General features: G+C 41.6%; 1 protein-coding gene and 1 long non-coding RNA gene across 10 annotated transcripts in view; one reads left to right on the top strand and one right to left on the bottom strand.

Moving 5' to 3' along the window:
• The window catches only part of BRCA1 (breast cancer 1), a 72,532-nt gene that overhangs the window by 11,983 nt on the left and 38,730 nt on the right, over window positions 1-21,819 (top strand). For 5 of the 9 annotated variants that reach the window (XR_001515585.1, XM_015570568.1, XM_015570572.1 and 2 more), the window contains exons 2-6: window positions 2,531-2,842; window positions 10,626-10,679; window positions 17,779-17,856; window positions 19,323-19,411; window positions 20,190-20,329. Coding sequence is in view for 8 of the 9 variants with exons in the window: in XM_015570568.1 (XP_015426054.1) it covers window positions 2,709-2,842; window positions 10,626-10,679; window positions 17,779-17,856; window positions 19,323-19,411; window positions 20,190-20,329 (495 nt within the window). In the remaining variant the exon portion in view is untranslated. Of the gene's footprint in view, window positions 1-2,530; window positions 2,843-3,034; window positions 3,710-4,783; window positions 4,883-7,643; window positions 7,728-10,625; window positions 10,680-17,778; window positions 17,857-19,322; window positions 19,412-20,189; window positions 20,330-21,819 lie in introns of those variants that run through there. The other 4 variants (XM_006773904.2, XM_015570573.1, XM_006773905.2 and 1 more) reach the window with 3 other exon arrangements.
• LOC102761542 lies at window positions 1,883-2,606 on the bottom strand. The gene is made up of 2 exons (XR_001515586.1): window positions 2,528-2,606; window positions 1,883-2,019 (listed from the first exon to the last, which is right to left on the bottom strand). It is a non-coding gene; the product is annotated as an uncharacterized LOC102761542 (long non-coding RNA).

Below are 21,819 nucleotides of genomic sequence, written 5' to 3'. Positions count from 1 at the left end.
TTCCATATTTAACATCAACTCAGGATCATCTTTTTACAGCACTACCCTTTTCCTATCGGATTATTCCGACACTGACAGCCATCATTTCTTTAAAAAAATTCTTTTTTAATTGATTTCAAAGAGGAAGGGAGAGGCAGAGAGACAAAAACATTAATGATGAAAGAGAATCATTGATTGGCTGCCTCCTGCAAGCCCCCTACTGGAGATCGAGCCTGCAACCCGGGCATGTGACAATGACCTGAATTGAACCCAGGACCTTTCAGACCGCAGGCTGATGCTCTATCCACTGAGCCAAACCAGCTAGGGCCATCATTTCATCTATGAAATAATTATGTACCTCTAAAAGATAAGAATTTAAAAAACAACCATAATACTATTATCATGCCTAAGTTAACAATTCCTTAAAGGAATGTCTATTCTGATTGAGGATTAAAAAAACTTTTATATAGATTGATTTTAGAGAGAGCATGGAAAGGGGAAAGAGAGGGGGAAGAGAGATTTGTTTTTTCATTTATTTATGCATATGCATTCATTGGCTGATTCTTGTATGTGCCCTGACCTGGATTTGAAGCCAAAACCTTGGGGTCAATGCTCTAACCAAAAGAGCTACCCTGCTAAGGCCTGTTTTTACTTAAGGATTTTGTTTACTGATGAGTTGTTAGGTTGATTTGTTTTTATGACTTTATAAAAAATAGTTTGTTTAAATCTAAATATAAACTGTAATGAAAAATGCTAGCTTTTGAACATATTCTTTGATTTTTAATAAGTATCTACAAAGAGCCAGATTCTGATCCAGGCACAGAAGATAGGAGATGAACAAGATTAAGCGCCAGAAGTTTACAGCATAAGGCTAAGGGAGCACAGGGGTTGAAAAGAATGGATTCCAGACACATTACTAGCCATGTAACTGTGAACAAGCTATTTAACCACTGAGCTTCAATTCCTTAATCTGTAAAATAGGTCTAATATCTCATGCTTTGACAACCTCACAATTTGGTTATCATAAGAACCAAATAAAAATGTGTGTGCAAGTTCTTTGAAAATGTTACTCAAATGTAAAATTATGATACACCCATCTTTAGAATCTAAAATAGTCCTGTTTCCCACAGTACAATGTACTGCCCTGTCAAACAATACAAGGTCATTTAAAAAGACCTTGAAGGTTTGAGGATTAAGGATTTTTTTTAAAATCCAAAAACAATTATCCCCCATTTAAAAAAATTCTCTGTCTCCACCTAGAGTCAAGTTCATCACCCAAATAATACCAGTTTCTAGCAACCCTGCTGACATCTAGTCATATGGAATGCAATTTGGGGGGGGGTCCTTAAAACTTGAGAAGAATTCCTGTCAACACCCCAGAATCTTGTGCAAAAAAAAAATAAATTATGAAATAAAGTGATTGATTCAGTCTGCCAAAAGTGGGGGCCTCTGAAACAGTCTGACTTTTCAACTTCGGAGAAACACACTTCCAGAGGACACCCATCTCCCCCCCCCTCCCCCCTTTCTCAAATTACACAATTGGAAATTAGTTTAGATACTTTGGAGCTCCTCCAGCCAGGCGGCTGATGAGAAAACAGGAAGTGGGGGAGGCTAGCTTAGCTGGATCACATCCAGGTCTTGGTAAAGAACTGCCTATTTCCGTTTGGCTTATACGTAAAAATTCTTTTAGCGAGAGCATTCATCTTGAACTGGTGGAGAACAGCAAAGCTATGGTTAGGCCCATCGGTCCTTGCAGTTTAAGCCAGTCACGACAGGGAGCTGGGGCCTAGGCCTTCAACTTTCATTAACTGGCATCATTCTAACTTCATGCCACTGACTCACCTTAGCTTGGCACAAGTCAGCCTTTCCTCTATTCGAGTCCCCCCCCCCGCCCCCCTCCCCCCCAGGATACCAACAATCTCTTTAATGAGACAGGCCTGGGAACATGAGCTCTGATTACTGTCTCCACCAGAGGCTTGTACAGATATCCCGGACGCTAAAATGTGTGACCTGGAAAGCTGAGTGTCTGGACCTGGGAAGCTGGGTGTTGGACAAAATAAAGAAAAACAACAACGGTACCTTTCTAATACCAGAGTCCCCTGCCCAAGGAGACTTATGAGGTCCTTAAAAAGAAGGGGATGGGGTTGAGGCGGCCTGTGTTGTTTTGTTTTTTTCCTTGCAGACTTCATTTTAGTCTTCCCGTTATCCTTTCCTAGCATTCCGTGTCCCCCAAACAGTGTCACCCCCGCCCCCCGCCCTCTCTCGTTTTCTTTACCTACTAGGCCCTCTTTGTGCCGGTGAGTCTCGGCCCTCCCGCAGCAGAAGCCGGCCGTTCTCAGCCACGGCCCCTCCATCCACCGGCGGCATCCGCCCCCTCGGCCCCTCGGAACACGAACGGCTCTCCCATCCCGTCACTGACAAGAACAGCTGCCCCCAGACACGGGAAAAAGTCGCCCCTCTTCTTGACAGGACGCCTCCCTTGAACTTCCCCAAGCCCCTCTCGGAGCGCCGTGACCCCACCCCCAGGTCATCGCAGCGGCTTCCTTACCAGCTTCCCGCCCCCGGGGGGCGCCTGCCAGAGGCCAGCGCAGGGACCGTTCGCCGCCAGCTCTGCTGCTACCCCTGCGGGGTGAATCTAACATGGCGGAGAGAGACAGAGGCTAGTCCCCAGTTTGAGTTTCCGACAAGATGATTGGCTCTTACTGCTTGTCCCTCAAAACTACCACCCTATGGATTGGTCGAGGGCGCATTTGCGGAGGCTGGACCAGAGCTGCCCGAACCGCACAACAATAATAAACACTGGGGATGAGGGGCGGAACCTCGAGTGCGCAGCCGTGGGCTGGAACCGCAGTCCCCTTCCCAGGTAAACTCTGCGCCCACTGCGTTCCCTTAGGTCACTGACCTAGAGGACTACTTACTCGAGAGGCGAGGGGCTGGATGGGAATTGTAGTCTTCCTAGGACTTGTAGGTTCTTCAGCTTATTCTCCTCTCTTAAGATGCGCAAACGTAACATTCCAATCCATATCTGTTGACGTGAGAAGTGTGCGAAGCTCTTTATGAACTGGGCCGCCCTGAGAACCGTGCCCCTTCCAGTGTCGGAAGCTCCTCTCCATAGGACTACAGCTTCCAAGGAACACTGTGGCGAAGGTCTCGTGGTCCGCAATGCATGCTGGAAATCGTAGTTGTTTTTTTTTGCCTACAATCCTTTTATTTACCTAAACTGGAGACTTCCATTGCGGCGGAAAGGGGGAGGTAGCGAGACCTCTCCTTGCGAATGGGTGGGCACTATCTTGCGCTCAATTCGGGCCTCAGCGAGTCGGACCCCAGCACGGCAATCTCTGTGACGTAATAATAAGCCGTCTCTGGAAGCGTAGAGGTGAGAGGGCGGGCGCCTCATGGAAAACTCCGGGAGAATGCCTTCTCTTCCGTCCCTTCCTAATTACGTAACAGGGAACGAATGGCTGGCCAATTGGAAGCCCCTAAAGACTCGGGTCTTTCAGCCCCGCCCTTCCGCAAACGTGTTGCGATCTCGTATTCTGAGAGGCTCCCGCTCAGCCGCAGCGACCGGTTTCCGTGGCAACGGAAAAGCGCGGGAATTACGGATAAATTGAATCGGCGACTGCGCGCCTTAAGCTGCCTGAGCTCTCTCTACCCAGGACGGTCGCGGGGTGCTTTTCAGACTACTGGGTTCGTGGGCCGGGAAAGCCGAGACGCTTTGATCTGAGTAGAGGTGAGGGAACTTTGGGGGGCGGACCGGCTAGGAGCAGGCGTGCAGAGAGTGGGGGAGGGAACCTCTGAAGGACAGCAAGGTGGGTGTTACCTGGCAGGGGCTAGCGGGAGCGTGGAACCCGGGACGCCTAAGAAGTTGCATATGGCATAGTCGTGGGGAGGGGTGCACTTTGTGGGTCGCGGGCGGGGGAGGCACCGAGAATAAGGAAGGGGTGTGTCCGAAGGGGAATCCAGATGATAGGAGCTGGAATGTGTTTTGAGGGCGCACTATAATGTGAAAGAGGAGTTGGTATGAGTGAGAAGGGGACCCTGATGAAGAAAGAATAGGGGCAGAAATGTGCCTGGGAAGAGGAGGAGACAGGATTTTGTGGGAGGGAGAGCCCTTACGAACTGTATCCAGATACGTTTCCGAGAAGAGACTAGAGGAAAGTGGAGGGGCATTACTAATCACAGAGGTTGCCGGCATTGGGGGTGCCCGAGGCTCCTGAGATGGGTGCAAGCCAGTGGAAGACACTGGGGAAGGACAGGGGTGGGGAGCCTTGGTTGATGTTGGTTTTGTTTGTGTTGGTTATGGTTTTATGCAAGAAAAAGAAAGCAGCCAGGATGATTGGAGAAATGTCAGGCTACCGCCACTCATCCAGTCACCCCACTGGCTTTCCTTTCCCTTGCTTGGAGAAAGGAAGAGACCAAAGGGACGTGGAAGAAAATGGTTGGAGGCTATATGTGAAAAAATAAAGAATTTAAAGTGACCTGAATTACAATGAAAAACTTAGAATGTTAAAAAATAAAGCTTTTGTTATTAGTTTTATGGTTGGCATAATTCTAAAGCACTCCCATCTTAAATTTCTCTTATTTAAAAACCAGAGGCCCGGGTGGTGCACCGGTGGGGGCCCTCGCCTGGCCTGCGGGGATCAGGCGGAAACCGCTCTCTGACATCCCCGGAGTTGTCCTGGATGGCGAAAGGGCGCAAGCCAGGCTGAGGGACCCCATCCATGCATGAATTCGTGCACGGGGCCCCTAGTATATAGATAGATATGCATATAGACAAATAACCACATTTGTTTATGTGTTAAAGTTCATTGTAACAGGGAGAGATGGATTTATGTGCGGATCGAGTTGAAGAAGTACAAAATGTCCTTAATGCTATGCAGAAAATCTTAGAGTGTCCAATCTGGTAAGTCAACAGAATTTATTAATTTGAGATTTTTCCTTATATGAGTATATCCTATGCAAGTGAATAGAATTGACCTTACATAGTAAGGAGGAAAAATTATAATGACTGTTAAGATTAGGCTATTAGCCTGGCTGTTGTGGCTCAGTGGTTGAGCATTGACCTATGAACCCTGAGGTCACGGTTCAATTCCTAGTCAGGGCACATGCCTGCATTGTGGGCTCGATCCCCAGTGTGGGGCGTGCAGGAGGCAGCTGAACAATGATTCTCTCTTACCATTGATGTTTCCATCTCTCTGCCTCTCCCTTCCTCTCTGAAATCAATACAAATATATTTTAAAAATAAATAAATTGGAAAGCTGCCCTTATTACTCCTTACCTTGAACAAAGGAGAGTAGATTTAAGTAAAATGTCTCTTGTGCTTCTTGAAAGTTATTTCTCATATTTGGAGTCAAATAAATAAGATTAAGGAAAATGCAAGTTGTGTTTTCAGAGAAATACAAGATTTATAAGTAACCCTACTCTCCCTTGCCCTTCAACATTTCAGCCAAACAAAAACAAGAGCTAACTGAAATTTACAGCCTAATTTATGTAACATAAGAGCCAAAGAAGCAGGGAATGGCAATTGGGGGAAAATTGCTTTTGAAAAGTCATAAAACTCATAATTACAAAGAGTGATTAAAAAGTCCTTAATAGGGTGGCATTTGGGTCCATTTATTTTATATTTCCACAGAAAATTAAACCAGCAATTAAAAAAACTCAGATACATAAAAATTAAAGATGTAAGATGAGAAAGTTAATGCTAAATTTTCATTTTGGTCAAATACTGTATATTTTACAGCTGATACATTTTTTAAATCTGTTTTCTATTAGAAAGACACAGGTTTTTAAACTAAAATTGTGCAGCCTACTCATTGTTTAACTCATTTAAATGGAAAGTTCTAGGATGGGAATCATATCTACTTCCCTTTTTTTCTTTACAGTGCCCAGAACAGTTCGCTGTTATGTCTCAATAGCTTCTGATTGTGACTGGAAACAGCGTTACTTATGGTAGCTGTAAAGTAGGTTTCTAGCTTTTTTTAGGTCTCGAGAGCTAAAATTCCTTCTTTTGGTCTCGAGGTCACTTTTGGCATTTATTTCTGATAATTGGTAGTTCTTTAACTTTTTACATATGATTATATAAAATTCTTGACTTTCAAAAGAGTTTTTAAAATGTGTATCCTGGTCGGTGGTTGGAACCTAATCTAGCTTCTTCTTCCAATCACATATCTGTTTTGGAACCTCAAAATGTAGGCATGTAGGCCTAAAATATTGACTGGTTTAAAAGTGTTTTAGTATTTGAGCACTTTTTAAAAAAAACTCTCACCTGAGGATATTTTTTCATTAATTTTAGGAGGAAGGGGGAGGGGGAGAGAGAGAGAGAAACATTGATTGGTTGTTGTCAGAGCACGCAGCAGGAGCCCTGGTGCTCTGAGTGGCTTTGAGTCCATGTATTCTTCTAAATTCTTCCATTTGACTACGCCAGGGCTGGTTCTTCTTCAAACCCTGCCCACTGTGCTAACTGTTGGGTACTTAGTCCAAGTTCCTCCTTTATACTCTGCTCACTAGTAACAGGTGTTGGGTCCGAGCCCCTCTGCCTGGAGCTGGACCTCCCAGGACGCCGGGTCTGTCAGAGAAGCCATGAGAGGTTGTGGGTAAATAAGAATGAGTCTTTATTGCTGAAGCCCATGGCCATATGGCCATCAGACAAGAACAGTTCTCACAGCAAGGTCCATACAGGCATGTAGCCGGACACCAGCTAGTGAACATAAATCTTTCCCATAAAGCAGCATCAGTCTCTGTACCCACAGCTCTTATCTGAGCAGCCACATGCTGCCTCCCAGACTCACCGCCTCACATCATAGCGGTATCTCAGCTCTCCGACTCAGCACCTTCTCCTGTCTCCTGCCCAGAGGCTCTCTCTAGCAGACTTCTTCACACGCCTCATCCTGGCTGCTCTCTCTCCATACTCCAGCAGACTTCTTCTCACTCCCGCCTTAGCTGACTGGAGTGGTAGGAAGCCTACTTTTGTAGTATTTAGATAAAGAAGGCTTCTTGCCAGTAGTTACACCAATCATATCGGCTACTGAAGGGCACAGTGTACCATGTGTCCTTATACCCGCTCCTGGTATCTTGGCCTGATTAGGATTCCCAGGCTCAGAGTCCTTGAACATCCTGTTTAGGCTCATGCCCAGAGCAGCCTTTGGCCATTCTGTGCTCCCATCGGCCTGGCGTGGTCCCCACTTTTGTCTTCTGTATGTGCCCTGCCTGGAGGTCAAACCCACAACCTAGGTATGTGCCCTGACCAGGAATCTAACCCACAACCTTTTTGGTGATTGGGATAATACTCAATCCACTGAGCTACCCAGCCAGGCTCTAGACACTTTCATAGTAAACATTTACTATCATCAGGACCTAGAAGAGGACATGTTAATTTTTGTCTTTTCATTCCTATTCCCTCTTCAAGCTTTTCCTTCAACATTTACTACCTTTTTCCATATTGGAGTTTTTATCCATTCAAAGTTTGTTTAGAGTATGTTTGTATAGTTTGGCTCATAATTACTATACTGAAATATAATTGTTTCAGAATTGAGTCAGTGGTGAGAAGGAAAGCCATCTGGTGTAGCTAAATCCACTTTCTTTTACTGAGAATGTTTATGATATCTAGCTTATCCGAGGAATAGTGATTTGGAAACAAATCAGAGTTCTTTTTTTTTCTCCAGGTTGTTGTTGTTGTTTTAAATCACATTCAGTCCCAATAATACTACTAACATTACACAAGTCATCTCAGATTGGAAACATTTTCCCAAGTAGCTTTTAATTTTATTCTCACAATAGCCTGAAGAGACTGGTAGAGTGGGTGACAGTTTCCTTACAGGAAACTTAGGTTCAGTCAGGTTCAGTCAAGACTGAGGTTCAGTCTTGTCCTAAAGAGATCTGGTAGTAGAATCTCAGCCTTCTGACTTAATGTGGTATTTTTCTTTTCTTCCCCTGTGCTGCATCAGAAACCCCATGATTATAAGAGTTATGTTACCAAACTCTTGACAACCAGGGTATTTTGACACTTTCTGCTTCATTTATCAAAACTTCTATTCATTTCTTCTTCTTTTTTTATAATTTTTTAAAATATATTTTATTGATTTTTTACAGAGAAGAAGGGAGAGGGATAGAGAGTCAGAAACATCGATGAGAGGGAAACATCAATTTGACTGGAATTGAACCCAGGACCCTTGAGTCCACAGGCTGATGTTCTATTCACTGAGCCAAACCAGTCAGGGCCATTTTTTCATTTTTGCTTTTAATTTCCAGGACCGTTCTTTGAATGCTGTTTTCCTTTTTTTCCCCCAGAAGGGTCATGTTTACTGATTGCCTTCTCCCTGCATTATCCCTGTTTCCTATAAATTCCTTTTTTCTCTAAGTTTCTTCTGGTGTTTTTATTTTTATTATTTATTTTTGGTGCTCTGACCAGGAATCGAACCTGGTATCCTTTAGTCCACAGGCTGATGCCCTGTCCACTGAGCTAACCCGGCCAGGGCTTTTTTTTTTTTTTTAATGTTTATTGATTTCAGAGATAAGAAGGGAGAGAGTAGAAACATCAATGATAAGAGAGAATCATCATTCTGCTGCCTCCAGCACACCTCCTACTGGAGATCAAGCCCACAACCTGGGCATGTTTCCTGATCAGGAATTAAACCCTGACCTCCTGGTTCATAGGTCAACATTCAACCACTGAGCCACACCAACCTGGCTCCATTGATTTTATATAGAGTGGAAGGGAGGGAAAGGGAGAGAAACACATCAATGTGAGAGAGAGACATCAATTGTGGGTCGGTGCTCTAACCACTGTGAACACCAGCCAGGGCCCTTCTCAAATCCTATATAATAAAAGTGTAATACGCTAAGTGTCCCACCAGTTCTATGACGTGCACTGACCACCAGGGGGAAGACGCTCAGACCAGTAAGTTAGCTTGTTGGTGGGATCCGGCAGATTGGGACTTGGCCAGACGACCAGACACGCCCTGGAGCCCTCCCGCGGTTCCTCCCTGGCTGGTCAGCCAACCTCCCGCAGTCCCTCCCCAGCCGGCCAGCTCCAATTGGCCCCAATCGGGGCCGGCCAGCCAACCTCCTGCGGTCTTTCCCTGGCCAACCAGCCAACCTCTTGTGGTCCCTCCCTGGCTGGCTCCTGTCAATGCCTATTGGGACTGGGCAAATTTGCCCAGATCAGCCTCGATCGCTGGCCAGGCTGAGGGACCCCACTTGTGCACAAATTCGTGCACTGGGCCTCTAGTTTTTAATATTTGTCTAAGTTTATTTTCTTTTCTTTAGTTAGCTTATTACATTGTTTTTACAAAGTAATCACAAAGCCAACATCATGTACCTTTTGAAGTGATGTAATAGAAGTACACAGTGCCTAAAAGTGTTCTTGCCAAAAAATTGTTTTTGCCAAAAAATGGAACCTGAATTTGATCGAGCCTGTAGAGACTAGAGGAACATATTAAACTACACAACATAGGGTTACAAAAAGCAAAATCCAGAATGTGGGAAATTCTACAGGTCAAATGACCTAGTTTTTTTAAAAAATATATATTTTATTGATTTTTTTACAGAGAGGAAGGGAGAGGGATAGAGAGTTAGAAACATCAATGAGAGAGAAACATCGATCAGCCACCTCCTGCACACCCCTCACTGGGGATGTGCCCGCAACCAAGGTATATGCCCCTGACCAGAATCGAACCTGGGACCCTTCAGTCCACAGGCCGACGCTCCATCCACTGAGCCAAACCGGTTTCGGCTAAATGACCTAGTTTTTAAAATAAGTAATGGGGGTGGGGAGAGAAGAAGGGAAAATCTATAGAATAAAAGAGACTTGAGACATACCAGAGACAATGTATGGATCTTGTTTGAATCCTGATTTACACAGATTTAATTATGAAACTTTTATGAGACAGGAAAATTACAACATTAATTATATAGTAGGTGATATTAAGGAAATTATTTTTTAGGAGTAGTAATGGTTTCATGGTTATACTAAAAAAGTCTTTCTCTTTTGAAAATGTGTTCCAAAATATTTATAGATGAAATTATATGATGGCTGAGACTTATTTTCAAATAATCTGGGCTTTGGGTGGGTATCAGCCATGGACAAAAATACTATTGGCTGTGAGTTGATAATTGTTGAAACTGGGTGGTACATGGAGGTCATTTTACTATTTTATTTGTGCACTAGTAAATGCTTGAAATTTTCCATATGAAGAAATTAAAAAGGTAATCACATGCAAAAAAGAAGTGCTGTCAGGGAATCCGAAAGAAATACAAGAAGTTTTTGTCTTTGTGGAGCTTAAAGTCTAGTTGAGATATAGGATATGCACCCACTGATAACTCTAAAAGTGTATCAGTGAAACCTAATTGATATGAAGTAATATCAACTAATCTTTTAAGTGCTAAAGGTCATGTAGAATATTGAAAAAAGTACTGTGTATTCTGTTTTGATGTCTGAAAGCTCAGTGAGAATAAGGATCATATTCTCTGCTGTATTTTTGGCTCCTGGCACAGCAGACATTTAATAAGTATCTATTGAATGAACTTAAAACCTTACCTTGGCTTAGTGATAACCACTTAAAGTTGAACTTCTAAGGATAAATATTTATTTTTAAATAAATTATTGAGCTGCATTTATTTCCTTTTTTCTTTTTTCCCTACCCTTCTAGTCTGGAGTTGATCAAAGAGCCTGTTTCTACAAAATGTGACCACATATTTTGCAAGTAAGTTTGAATATTTTATGTGGCTTCATTATTGCCTTTTGTGCTTATCCTTCGTAACAGAGGAAACACCCAACTTTAAAGAAGCTTTATCTTTAATTAAGTAAGAAAGAAAAATCCAATTCGATTTCATTCTGTCTCAGAGAATACACAGAAAGTCACCATAAGTTGGTTTTAGCCATAGTTTCTGGTAAAATATTGGCATATCTATCTAGTGGGAAATCAACTCACTTTGAACAGCTGTTTGTTTTTTGTGTCCATGGGGAAAGCAGATTGCAAGCAATATTTGGCTAAAATTCATTCATACAATGATTCAAGTTATATTTACATTTTTAAGAATCTTGCCCTTTGAAATGAAAATGTTTCTTTTCTTTTTAATCTTTATTGTTGAAAGTATTACATATGTTCCCCCTTTTCCCCCACATGAAAATGTTTCTTGGTGAAAGAATTCCAGAAAAAGTTTGATAGGTAATTTGGTGGAGCAAGGGTTTTTTTTCCTTTCCCTGATGTTAAGCAATGATTGAGACTTTTCCTGAATGCCAACTAATTTCTTTTAAGTATTTTTTTCTTTTTCAATTGACAAAGCACGTCCATTATAATGAGTTTAACTAGCACAAAAGGTTATATGATGCAAAGTATATTTCCCTCCTAACCTCAAATTCCTGCCTTCCTCTTCCCTTTCCAGAAACAACTACAGTGATCAATTTCTTATATATCTTCTTGGGAATTTTTAAATTTTAAGAGTTTTTAACTTGGGATTTGTTGGTTTTCATGAATGTCCTAGAATTATATTCAATTTTAAGTTCAACTGTATTAAAAACTGGGCATTTGCAATTTTGGGGGAAGGCAATAATTTTTATCAAATTCTTAGTATGCTTCCATAACCTAAAAAATGTGAAAAGCATCTGGCATTAAGGATAATGAGGGCTGGCTGGAGCTGAGGGAAACCTGTTCACTTTGGAGGGATATCCTCTGAGCACTAGTCTGCCAGCTGGCTGGCTCCTTCCTCTGTATTTTGTATTCTTCCCATTCATCTGTCCTACCAAGGGTCTAGCGCCCATTTCCACTGTCTCTCACCCCTTTCTCATGTCACCACACTGATGTAGATCTCTTCCCAACGGTTTCCTTCTGATTCCTCAGGCCCTTTTCCTTGTTCAGGTGCCAGGGCAGCACTGCTTTCTCTCTCTGCTTCAGGAATTTTTAGTTTTGTGGCCTCTAGAGGGAAGTGTCTCAAACTATAATATAGGACCGGTTTCTTCATAGATTGATACTTTTGTAAAACAAAATGTAAAAGTCCCAATATTTAAAAGATTACAGGTAGTATCAACATTTATTACTTTGAGAGCTTGTGGAAGAGGGAAATTACAGACAGAGGAAATAATATAAGCAAAGGTCTGAAGAGAAGAAAGTAGAATATGTCCAGAAAAAAGAGACTTAACTTTCCATATTTGTTTAAACGTTGTGTGAGAAGAGGAAGGAGCCCCTTAAAGGGGAGATGACATTTGTAAGAGGAGGTAGACGGGATTGGAAATAGAAAATGTCTGCAAGAAAAAGAAATAGTTATTATTCATAAGTAGTAATGAAGGAAAAGTAGAATAATTCTACAGAAAGACTTTTGAGGTAGAGCAGGAGGAGTTGAGGTAGTTTTAAAAATATATATATTTTTATTGATTTCAGAAAGGAAGGGAGAGGGAGACAGAGATAGAAACATCAATGATGATTGAGAACCACCAATTGACCGCCCCCTGCATGGGATCAAGCCCACGACCTGGAGCATATGTCCCTACTAGGAATCAAACCGTGACCCACCCTACCCCCGGTTCACAGGATGAGGCTCAACCACTGAGCCACTGAGGTAGTTTGAGCTCAATGAAGTTGGAGGTGAAGACATCTATTGAGGTTGAAAGGGTTAAAGTTGGCAACTGGGGGAGAGTGAGAAAAGCTTGCAGCTCTTTATATGGAGAATATGATAAGCAGAAGAAGTAGCCATATTTTTAAGTACTATATTAGAATTAAAAGTATAGTATAATACCCATGTGACAGATCAACTTTTTCATGAAACCTCTTCTGTAATACCTTTATAATCTGAATAATGTCTTGATCTCTATGTCAGAAAACTGGGGAAAATACCCCAAGCATTAATTGTATTTTCTATAATTGCTAATGATAAAAATAGCTTTATTGACTGAGGTAAGCCTATAGTTCTGAAATCTTTCATGAGATATACAAAAGAGATAATAGTACCAGTCTAGAAAAAAATTACTTGGGTCATCTATGCATTGCCTTGCAATTTCCAAACAACAAATGAATTGTGTGATATTTTTTAGAATATCTAGAACCATATTCTCCAAAAATATATAATATGAACAATAAGTGTAATTTAAATATTCTAGTAGCCATATTACTAAAAAGTTTTTAAATTATCCTATATAATAAAAGCTTAATATGCAAATTGTCCCCATGGGCGGTCATTCGACCCCTCGTTATGATGTGCGCTGACCACTAGGGGGCGGCACGGAACATGGCAGGCATTGGCAATGTGGTGCTGGCAGTGGGTGGCAGTGGAGGCGCTGCCACCCTGATGGGCCCTGATGACTGCAGTGGAATGGTGGAGCAGGTGAGTGGGCGGTGCCAGGTCAAGGCGGGTGCAAGCAGGGGCCCAGTCACCCCACCTATCACCCTGCAGGCAGCAACCAGTGGTGGCAATGGGGGGCGGGGCCACCACCTGGCTCCCAGGCATTGAGGGAGCTGGGCAGGCCCTGGCTGATCGCCCCGCAGACGGGATGGTGGAGCAGGTGTGGGGTTGGCGCCAGGCCAAGGCAGGGTGCCAGATGGGGCTGCGGGGCTCACGAGCTGATGCTGCAAGGCTGGGTGGAGCAGGTGAGTGGGCGGTGCCAGGTCAAGGCGGGTGCAAGCAGGGGCCCAGTCACCCCACCTATCACCCTGCAGGCAGCAACCAGTGGTGGCAATGGGGGGCGGGGCCACCACCTGGCTCCCAGGCATTGAGGGAGCTGGGCAGGCCCTGGCTGATCGCCCCGCAGACGGGATGGTGGAGCAGGTGTGGGGTTGGCGCCAGGCCAAGGCAGGGTGCCAGATGGGGCTGCGGGGCTCACGAGCTGATGCTGCAAGGCTGGGGGCGCGAGCTGGGGTCCAACCTCCGCAGGCCCCTCCAAGGACCCCACCCGTGCATGAATTTGTGCACCGGGCCTCTAGTAGTTATATATTTATATATTTTTAACCCAATTGTGACCAAAATTTTACCATTTCAATATAAAATATATTAATGAGGTATTTATTTGACATTCTTTTTTGGTATTAAGTTTTTAAGAGCCTGTGTTTTTCTATACTTACAGTACATCTTAGTTCAGACTAGCTGCATTACAACTGCTCAGTAGCCATGTGTCCAGTGGCCGCTGTATTGGACAACACAGCTCTAGGAACTTACTACTCAAAGTGGGACTCATGAACTTACAGTACCCATATCACATGGGAACTTTCTAGAATCTCAGCTCTACTCCAAACGTGCTCAATCAGGATCTGCATTTTGACAAGATTCTTGTACACATTAAAGTCTGGGAAGCAGTGTTCTGGAATGATGACCTTCCTGTACACTTATTTGCAGGATAGTAAGAGGGACCAGACCAGGGATGGCTGAAGTCTAAGGATCAGATAGACCAAGTCAGGCAAATCTTGGCATCAGCTAACTGCGGAAATGCAGATACGTGGTGAGTTCATGTTAGGGAGGTTTGATGGCTAGATATATTACATCATAATATCAGGGAACTTTGGAGTCTAGCAATGGCTTGATATGTCAGTGGTCCAGAAGTAGTCAAGAGATGGATATTCTAGCATATACTAGTAGATCAAACATAGTTTCTCAGGAGTCTAGCAGCAGAAATAAGCAGAAGTTCAAAGTGGTGGTTATAAAGGAAGAAAAATATGGAATCAGCCATAGGAGGCTAAGGGTTAAGGGTGAGACTTGTCCCTAGAAGACAAGAGCCTTGACACATGGGGTTGCAATACCAGGCAAGGAACCTAGGCATACTCACCCAGATGAAGAGCTTAGGATAGAGTCTTAATTGTTGAAACTAAAGTACAAACTAGAGGTTTGATCAAGAAAACAGAGCCTTACTATAGAATCTGACAAGGTTTGATAGGGCCGCCGTAAGTGGACACTAAGCTGTGGGGCGCTCTGGACAATACTGGTCCATAATCTTAGTTCTGTTGACAGGAATCCAGGGCACCCAGTATAATCAAAGGTAGCCAAACGTCAGCCTACTTTCATTTTGCTTAGAGTTGGAACTGTTAATTTATTGACTCCTGCCAAACTCCTCAGGACATAGATGTGCTAAAAAATGAGTACTACCGCATTTGCTTTAAAAAGTATTGCCTTTTGCCGAGACCGGTTTGACTCAGTGGATAGAGCGTCGGCTTGCGGACTGAAAGGTCCCAGGTTCGATTCCGGTCAAGGGCATGTACCTTGGTTGCGGGCACATCCCCAGTGGGGAGTGTGCAGGAGGCAGCTGGTCGATGTTTCTCTCTCATCGATGTTTCTGACTCTCTATCTCTCTCCTTTCCTCTCTGTAAAAACTCAATAAAATATATTTTAGGAAAAAAAAGTATTGCCTTTTCTTAAGTATTTAAAAATCCAAGCAGCCCCAAACTTGTCTCAGATCTTTTTAGCAAGCACCTTATGTAGAACATTTATGTCTTTATTTAATTGGTGCATCACAGAGATTCCCCAGGTCTCTGAAACAGAATCTAATAAATTCTGAGCCCTGAAAAATATGCCTATGTTCTGTTGAACCATCAGTGTTTTCCTTTGTTCAGTCTTTTTAAGCGATGTACAAGTTCATTTTCTCTTTTGAGTTAACGACCTTTATGCATGTGTTCTTTTTCTAGCATAAGGAAAGACTGGAAACCATATTTTGGTTTTTCTACATTTACCTAGTCCCCTGTGTTATTTATGTAATTATTGTACAGGCTACAACACTCGAGCTTAGTTAGCTATTGTGTTCTGCAGTATTCTCTCTGTACAGGGAATCCCCTCCCTACTCCCACTCAGAATTGTTTAATTGTACCATTTCCCAGTGTAAAGCGTTGATGCCTCCTAGAACTATTATGGTAGATTATAAATAGGATTTACATTTTCTCAAGGAGTGTCCTCTATTCTGTGGCTCTTCAAAGGGTATTTACAGGTAGCTTTTTGATATCACTTTTCCATAAACTATAGAGTTATTCCCAGGTAAGGCATCTGTATTGGTGATTGTTTCTGCTTTTTGGCTATTACGAGCAATGCTGCTATGAACATATGTGTACAAGTTTAACATGGCCTAATGTTTGCATTTCTCCAGGGAAGAAATCTAAGAGTAGAATTGCAGACTCACATGGTAACTCTATGTTTAACATTTTGAGGAGCTGCCAAACCGTATTCCAAAGTGGTTGCATCGGTTTATATTTCCACCAGCAATGAATGAGGACTTCAGTTTCTTCACATCTTCTCTAATACTTCTTACCTGTCTTTTTTATTTGCACAAGCCATCCTAGCGGGTGTAAAGTGGTATCTCATTGTAGCTTTAATTTGCATTTTCATAATGACTATTGAGCCTCTTTTCATGTGCTTGTTGACTGTTTGAATACCTCCTCTGGAGAAAATGTCTATTCAAATCCTTTGCCTATTTTTTAATTGTGTTATTTCTCTGTTTATTATTGAGTTATAAGAGGGGTTTTTTTAATACTGAAAGAATAAAGATTTTTATTAAGCATTGTAAGTTGCATTCAATAGCTTTCAATACACCACACCACAACCCATCTACAGTCAAACCCAATGGCAGCTCATTTTTGCACAATCCATGAGTTAGGGTAAAACTCCCTTCAATTTACTGTAAGATCCCACTCAGTTCTTGCGGGCAGGGATTGGGGAATTACATCTCGTTTCTGATCACTAATGTGTGATGAAGAGCCTCCGGGAAATTATATGAAAACAATTAAGAAATGATTCTGATTTCAAAGTACATTGTTTGGATTATTAGCATTTTTGTTTTGCAAATGGGCACATACTGGTAAGAATGGAAGAAAGGACAATAACATGCATAATATTAACTACACACTTTAAAAATATGAACCATGCAGAAGATTAGCTCAAGTAGTAGCACTAATGGTCTACATTCAATTCAAAACCACATAGTTCATTGATGGAATTGTAAGAGTTTTTGTATATTCTGGATACAGGTCACTTAATGGATATATATGAGTTGCAAATATTTTCTCCCATTCTGTGGATTGTCCTTTCACTTTCATCATGGTATTGTAGCACAAAAGTTCTTAAGTTTGATGTAGTCCAGTGTATCTAGTTTTTCCTTAGGTTGCTTATGCTTTTGGTGTTTGTTTGTTTATTTAACCCAAGGTCACAAAGATTTAGTTTGAGTTATTGTGTGTGTGTGTGTGTGTTGTATGAGGTAGGAGTCTAGCTTTCAATTTTGCATGTGGATATTTAGTTTTCCCGGCACTGTTTGTTGATGAGACTATTCTTTTTCCATTTAATTGTCTTGGTGCCATTGTTGAAAATCAGTTGACCATATATGAATAGGTTTTTTCCTGTACTCTCAATTCTGTTCCGTCCATGTATATGTCTGTCCTTATGCCAGTACCACACTGTCTTGATTACTGTAGCTTTGTAGTGAGGTGCTGAGATTTTTCAACTAATTATAATAATTTTACTTGAACTATTTACCATTTGTCTGATTATGCAGAATGAAATAATAATAATTAAATATGTCATATTAACTCTTATAAGTACCGCGCGCTAACCGATTGCGCCACTGGAGCTCCGGCCCATATTAACTCTTTAGTAAGTTTTATGAGATCATAACAGTAGGCCATATGCATGTAAGTTTAGTTTTCATAGATCATTGCTTGATAGTTTAGTTTTCTGCTTAGGTAACATTGAAAAACAATTAAAGTCATTGGTTGTAATTCACCTGCCATTAACTTTAAAAGTGTTCTTAATGTTGTGAAATTATTTTTTCATGGCTATTTGTCCTTTGAATATTCTCTCTATAAAAAAGTAATTTTAATTATCCTTGTTCTTTATAATTTGTAGATTTTGTATGCTGAAACTTCTCAACCAGAAGAAAGGACCGTCACAGTGTCCTTTGTGTAAGAATGATATAACCAAAAGGTATATAATTGGGTAGTGATGGGAGGCTGGAAAAAGTAGAAATTCCTTACTATTATAGCTGTTCCTATCGAACCATTCCTCAGTAGAAAAATGTATAAAAGGGTGTTTAGCTGACAAAATAAATTATTTTCCTGAAAGTTTTATGGTACCTTATTCAGGTGTTAGCAATTAGCAACATGCATTTTTCTAATGCTTCTGAATGGTGTGAGAACTTGCAGTCTTATCTAAAGCAGGAGTGTACCACCTGCCCCCATTTTCTCCTGATCCTTTTATTTTTCTTCTTGTACACTTAATTTCTACTTAATTATTTACACACACACACGCACAATCCTATATAATAAAAGACTAATATGCAAATAGACCAAGTGGTGGAACAACCGAACAACTGGTCACTATGACATGCGCTGACCACCAGGGGGCGCGTGGGGAACATGGCGGGGCGTTGTCTGCGGCAGGATGGTGGAGCAAGCGGGGGAGCCGGACCAAGGCGGGACGCCGGTCGCTGTCATTGAGGTGAACCTCTGGTGGTTATTGAAAATTCTTTGCCCTTGTGCCACAGTCCTGCCCAGCACTCACACCTGCTGCCAGCACTGGCCCTGCCTGCATATTAGCGGGTGCAAGCGGTGGCTGCTAGCCCTGATCGTCTCTCAGGGCTTCTCCATCTCCCCCTGCTCCTAAGGGGCGTTTGGGGCCCCAATCGCTCTGCGCCTCAGCAGGTGCAAGTGGCCAGCACCATCAGTGTGTGGGAGCAGGGCTGCCAGCAGGCAGGGGACTGGGGGCTGTGGCAGGAGGGGCTGGGTAGGGGCGCAGAGGATGGGCCAAGACCTGCCCCTGTGCCCACTGCAGCCTCATGGCCCACAGTTCCTTTCAAGGTGCACGATTTATGCACTGGACCCCTAGTGTATTTCTGTATTGTGTATCCCTCTGGTCAGGATTTAAGTTCTGTTAGGGCACCGGCTTTGTCTGTCTCAGTCAACACAGCTTTTTCAGTGTTTGGCATATAGTAGTCACTCAGATATTTAAAGGAATAAATGAAAACTTTCCTAAATCAGAATCTTTCTTTGGACATTGTCATCTGTTTGTACTTTTCAAATAATGTAAACACCATTTGACAGAAATCCCTGATAGCTAGAAGTGGGATGTTGAGTGGATGGGGCTCAGATGCCAAGAATAGTAAGTTCTCTATGCAGTGGATTTATATTTACTATGGACTCATAGTTCTATTTTAGATAGTTACAGGCTTTTGGTAGATTTGAATGGCAAAAAAAATATTACAAAAATAATCAGTACTGATGTCAATGATGTTTTGCTTATGTGATGTCACTAATAGCTCTGTTCTTTGAATACAGTTTTTCAGCTGTTGCTGCATCCTTTTTTACTAGTGTACATGTCTTTCTTTATTTTAAAAGCCCTTAAAAAGTTGATAAGTACTTGCTAAGTATGTCTCTTAAATGATTTAATTTCAGAAGCCTACAAGAAAGTACAAGATTTAGTCAACTTGTTGAAGAGCTATTGAAAATCATTCATGCTTTTGAACTTGATACAGGATTGCCATGTAAGTGTTATATAGCCCCAGGGGCCAATGCTCTAGTGGCTGTCATTAAAACTCAAGAGGGGCCCAGCCAATTATGGTCAAGAGCATGTACCTCCATTGCAGGCTCTACTCCATCCCCAGCCCTGGTTGGGGGTTGGGGAGGAGGCAACCAATCTATGTGTCTCTCTCACATCATGTTTCTCTCTCTCTCTGTCTCTCCCCCTCCTTTCCACTCTAAAACTCAATTGAAACATACCCTTGGGTGAAGATTAACAAAAAAATAAAAAACTCTGAAGGAGGTTTACACAATTTTCTGTAAATAGGTGATAAGACCTTTTGGTCTAGTTTAATTTTAGCCCTTTATCTGTAATCTATTTGTTAAATCATTCCCACTGGTCTCATACCTTATTTTATCCATCCGAAGATGCACGTTGTTTTTTTTTTCCCCACATAAATTGGGGACAAGTTATCATCAGTGGTGTGTCATTGTTTAATTGTATGTTTTCTTTCTTAGTGGTATAGAAAATAATGGTGCTTCTTACATCATTGGTATCTTAGATTCAGTGAGCTATGATTAATAGGCAAATTTGTTAGTATTGGTGGGGGGGGGGACAGTAAAAATAACTTTGACAGTCTGTGTGTTTGTTTCGCAGGAGTAGAATTTCCACAGTTTTATTTTAAAAAAACTATAGGTAGCCTTTGCTGCATTGTCTTACTATATAACAGAGAGCATACACAGGATTTCTCTTGGTTCTTTGATTGCAATTATAAAAATAATGTTTTCCCTTGTAATTCACAGTTACAAACAGTTACAGCTTTTCAAAAAAGGAAAATAATTCTCCTGAGCATCTAAATGAGGAAGTTTCTATGATCCAAAGTTTGGGCTTCCGAAACCGTACCCTAAGATTTCGACAGAGTGAACCTGAAAATCCTACCTTGGTAAAGCCATTTTCATTTGTTCTGGTAAAATCTTTTTACTGAGTATTGTGAATGTGCTAGATGCTCATGGATTTATATAAAAAGTCGGTAAACAAGGTAAGATGGTAAATTAAGTGGTTGAACAAATGTTCTAATGAACAAGAGTTAGAATTGTTGAGAGAAGGTCTGTGTACCTAGTGTGGTCAGGAAAGACCTGACAGGCCCTTCCCCTGCGTTAGTGCTTTATCCATCCCCATGCTTGTCTAAAATAGCCACAGGTCACTGATGGGTTTAAGCTTGCTAGTTTTTATAATAACCATCTTACGGCAATTCTCCAGGCATGAGGAAGTGTATTTATCTCATTTCCTCTGAAAAATCGCCTGAAAAGAAAATCTGTTTTAACATTTGAAAATTGCTTCATTCAACAATAAAGATAAATTTTTTAAAAAAGAAAGAAAATTGCTTCAACTTAAAAGGTGTAATTGTAAAAAAAAAAAGGCGATGATTTACTCTGTTGTTACACATATGTGGATGAATAATGAAGATCTCAAAAACAATAGTTCTTAATGCTACCAACATTCATTTTTCAGTACATGTTGAAGGATTCAAAAAGAAGAAGGAAAACTTCATTGGAATAATGTTGGGTTTTTAAATAGTCTTTCTTATACTGAATGATCTAAGGATTGATTGCAGGATTATTATTTTTATTTATCTTTTTTAAAATGTTATTTTAGGGCGGGCAATGAAGGAGGATAAGGACACATATGTAATACCTTAATCAATAAAGAAAATAAATAATTAAAATTTTTATTTTATCTTAGTTGCCAACCCTGTTATCAGATGTGCAGATGATATTAGAAATGTATACCAAATGAACCTTATTTCCTTTCTATATTATATTGTACTATTACATAAAATACTAGCTTCAAAATATACTTTTCTTTTTTTTTTAGTATATTTTTATTGATTTCAGAGAGGAAGAGAGAAATAAAAACATCAGTGATGAGAGAGAATCATTGATCGGCTGCCTCCTGCATACCCCTACTGGGATCGAGCCCACAACCCAGGCATATGCCCTTGACCAGAATTGAACCCAGGACCCTTCAGTCCACAGGCGAACGCTCTACCCATTCAGCCAAACCGGCTAGGGCAAAATATGCTTTCTTATACTTCAAAAAAATTTACTCATGCCGAAACCAGTTTGGCTCAATGGATAGAGCATCGGCCTGCGGACTGAAAGGTCCCAGGTTCGATTCCGGTAAAGGGCATGTACCTTGGTTGCAGGCACATCCCTAGTGGGAGATGTGCAGGAGGCAGCTGATCGATGTTTCTCTCTCATTGATGTTTCTAACTCTCTATCTCTCTCCCTTCCTCTCTGTGAAAAGTCAATAAAATATATTTTAAAAAAATTTACTCAGATAATACATATTCTGTTTAGAAAAATTTAAAACAACAGAGGAAAAATATTCAAACTACTAGAACATAACTCATACCTTTTTAAAACAATTTTC

This window comes from Myotis davidii, unplaced genomic scaffold (genome assembly GCF_000327345.1).
Source record: "Myotis davidii unplaced genomic scaffold, ASM32734v1 scaffold1527, whole genome shotgun sequence".
NCBI classification, from domain to species: Eukaryota; Metazoa; Chordata; class Mammalia; order Chiroptera; family Vespertilionidae; genus Myotis; species Myotis davidii.
This window is presented reverse-complemented; position numbering and strand designations above follow the sequence as displayed.